We start from the raw sequence: 2,913 nt of genomic DNA, 5'->3' as shown, positions 1-2,913 counted from the left end.
TGTTAATGAGAAAAGAAAGGTGTGAGAAAGTATAGTAGAAAGTTGCAAGCAAAAGAAGAATGAAAAAAATGAACAAACTTGCAACATGTGAAGAAGAGAGAATAAATGAGATCGGCGACTGATCTATGTACTTGGTATAAGATGTCTTTGTAATTAGGGTTTGCCATAAGAATATATAACCTACATTTTGGGCTTTTGACTACACCCTGATCAACTTTGGAGGCCCGATTTAAAAATCGCAAAAAAATTTCAAGGTCTTTTTTTTTTTTGGTACAAAAATTTCAAGGTCTTTATAAACACAAAAACAATAACATATGGGCTGTACTAGTTGCATGGAATTTTCAAACAAAAAACTATTTTATATGGGCTTTATATATGTTAAGTTTATTTTAGTATATATTGGTTTCTATAGTAAAACTAATGTCTCGTAATTAGGGCTTGTCATGTGACTTTATATTGAAAAATATGTTTAAGAAAACAATAAAATAAACTAGTCATTCTTAAGTCTAAAAAATGTTGTTTGTAAAAAAAAGTCTAACAAATGTTTGTCATTTAATAATTTTAAAATATAAAATTTCATAAATGTCAATTATAATTTGCGTTTAGTAATTTATTAACATACATATAATAAAAAATTTATGTTTTAATATTTTTGTTTATTGTATGTACATTCTGAATTATTTATTAATGTTGACTAGGTCTAAATATCTGGTGCAAGTTGCAATAAAATAGTGAAATCTCAGTAATTAATCAAAACCGTTCTTTGTGTATTAAATAGTACATCTATAAATGAAATCACCTTTTTATTTTTTAAAATGAATTCAAAATTCAAATGTATGTAGTCGAAATTTAGACCAAATACACTTGACTTATGTAAATAAAATTGCCTATATTTGACTTTGGAAGAGTTTAGTTTCATAATTTGTCAAAAATGTTTGTTGATTTTTCAAAATTATCATTCAATTAATCACGAAACAATGACACAAAATTTTAAAATAAATAAGAAATATTATAATTAAAAAATTACTTTTGATTCATGTTAAAAAGTAATTAACGTATAGTAATTTTGAAAGAGTCTTAAACACATAGTCTGGTTTTATATTTATATAGTTTATGAGTTCCCTGGGCCGTGGGTATTATGAGTTCTTTTTTGCTACCTATGAAGACTTGCGAGCAGTATGGGCACTAGGCACGGTCAATTTGAAGCCGGGTGTGATGCGTCTATTTGAATGGACAAAAGAATTTAATGCTCATACACAACGTCAGACACATACTCAAGATTGGATTCGACTGTGGGAATTACCGCAGGAATATTGGATGGAGAGAACATTGTATGAAATAACAGGGGCTATCGGGACACCGTTGTTAATCGATAATGTTACCAAGAACGGGTTGTTTGGTCACTATGTCAGGGTCTTTGTGGACTTGGACCTTTCCAGAATAGGAAGGTTATGCATTTCCAGCAAAAATTGAATGCGAGGGACTGCCTGAATTTTGCATTCATTGTAAAAGTATTGGCCATAATCGAACATCTTGTTGGTGGTTAAATCCGAACAGATCGGATAAACAAGAGAAGATTCTTCCAGTTGACAAAGGGAAAAAACTGAACATTATTAGATACATTCTACACAAGGATGGAAGTCGAAGGATAATCTATTTGGTATTGGCTCATCCAAAGCATTTGAGGCTACGACACTGACTATTCCTCATCCTCATCAGAAGGAGGTGCACGCATTTCATGTGACTGATTTTGCAAACGAACAAACATATAAGGCGAGAACTAATGTACCAGTTACTCATACTGAGCAACCAGCAGACCATATTGATGCGCAGGAGACACCAACCATAGGTCGTGTGGGTACATCTGCTGGTGCACAACAAATACTGCATGACTGAGCTGTTGTTCCAGCGATTATCACAGAAGTTCCAAAGGAGGCTCCAAAAATTACTAACTTGAATAGTAGTGTAGATGCAGTAGAGCTAGTTCGGGAAACACATACACATAAGGAAAACACTTCTTTTCACTTTGCTTTGGCGAATGTTTCAGATGAGATTGTGCGACCCTGTTTTGATATGGTTGCTCAACTAGGAAGGCCAATTTTGGAACGTGTCACACCTTTGGAGAAAGTGATGATTGTCGAGAGGAGAAACACTTTCTCTTCTGTCGCGAGTTCGGCTTCGGTGACGCAAATAGTGAAGGTAAACACTGGTGATATTTGTCCTACACTTCGTAAAGATCTCGATTTGCTGCGGCAAGTGTTGGAATAAAAAGATGAAAATAATGCTCCTTTTAGGTCAATTTTGATAAAGAAGCAATATAAAGCCCTTAATAGGTCGGCATACAATACCTGCTCCAAGGGTGATCACCATACCACTTCTCAATGAAGTTATTTTTTTGGATTGGGCATGGTCACGATTTTTTAGAGACCGGGTTGGGCTCCGATCCTTTGGTCTCTATTTTTTTTTCTGTTTCTATTTTGCGGGTTTTGGTTTGTTCCCCCTGCTTGTACAATTTTCCTATTTTTAGTAAAAAAATTTGAGCATTGTGGCAGAGGTGGAGGCTGTCTTGGGGTGCAAATTGAGTTGGGATGTCTTGATGCCACTTGCTGTCTTCCATTGCTTTTGATTCATAAAAAAAATATTTATATAGTTTATATGTAATAGATATATTAATTACTACTACATAATAAATTTTGAATATATGCGTATATTCAAAGCTTAACAAAATAAGACTCATATTTGTTTTAATGAAAATTAATTTGTAATATACTAAATTGTTTTATCTTTAGAGCAAAAATATGTATAAATAAGGTATTATATCTAATAGTTACAACCATTTTATATATTTTGTTAACATAACAATTTAATTACATTGAATACAATAATCATACAATGTGATATACGTAAAATAAT

At 32.5% G+C, this 2,913-nt stretch overlaps 1 protein-coding gene across 1 annotated transcript; it reads left to right on the top strand.

Moving 5' to 3' along the window:
• Positions 1-1,113: 1,113 nt before the first annotated feature.
• On the top strand, positions 1,114-2,268 carry LOC146922541 (uncharacterized). The gene is made up of 3 exons (XM_085711558.1): positions 1,114-1,413; positions 1,618-1,858; positions 1,922-2,268. The coding sequence occupies exons 1-3, from the start codon at positions 1,114-1,116 to the stop codon at positions 2,266-2,268; spliced, it is 888 nt and encodes a 295-aa protein (XP_085567684.1).
• Positions 2,269-2,913: the final 645 nt, after the last annotated feature.

Source organism: Medicago sativa, chromosome 5 (assembly GCF_051527215.1).
Source record: "Medicago sativa cultivar Bolivia chromosome 5, Bolivia_mono, whole genome shotgun sequence".
NCBI lineage: Eukaryota > Viridiplantae > Streptophyta > Magnoliopsida > Fabales > Fabaceae > Medicago > Medicago sativa.
Note: the sequence above shows the minus strand (reverse complement) of the source record. Positions and strands in the feature narration are given on the sequence as shown.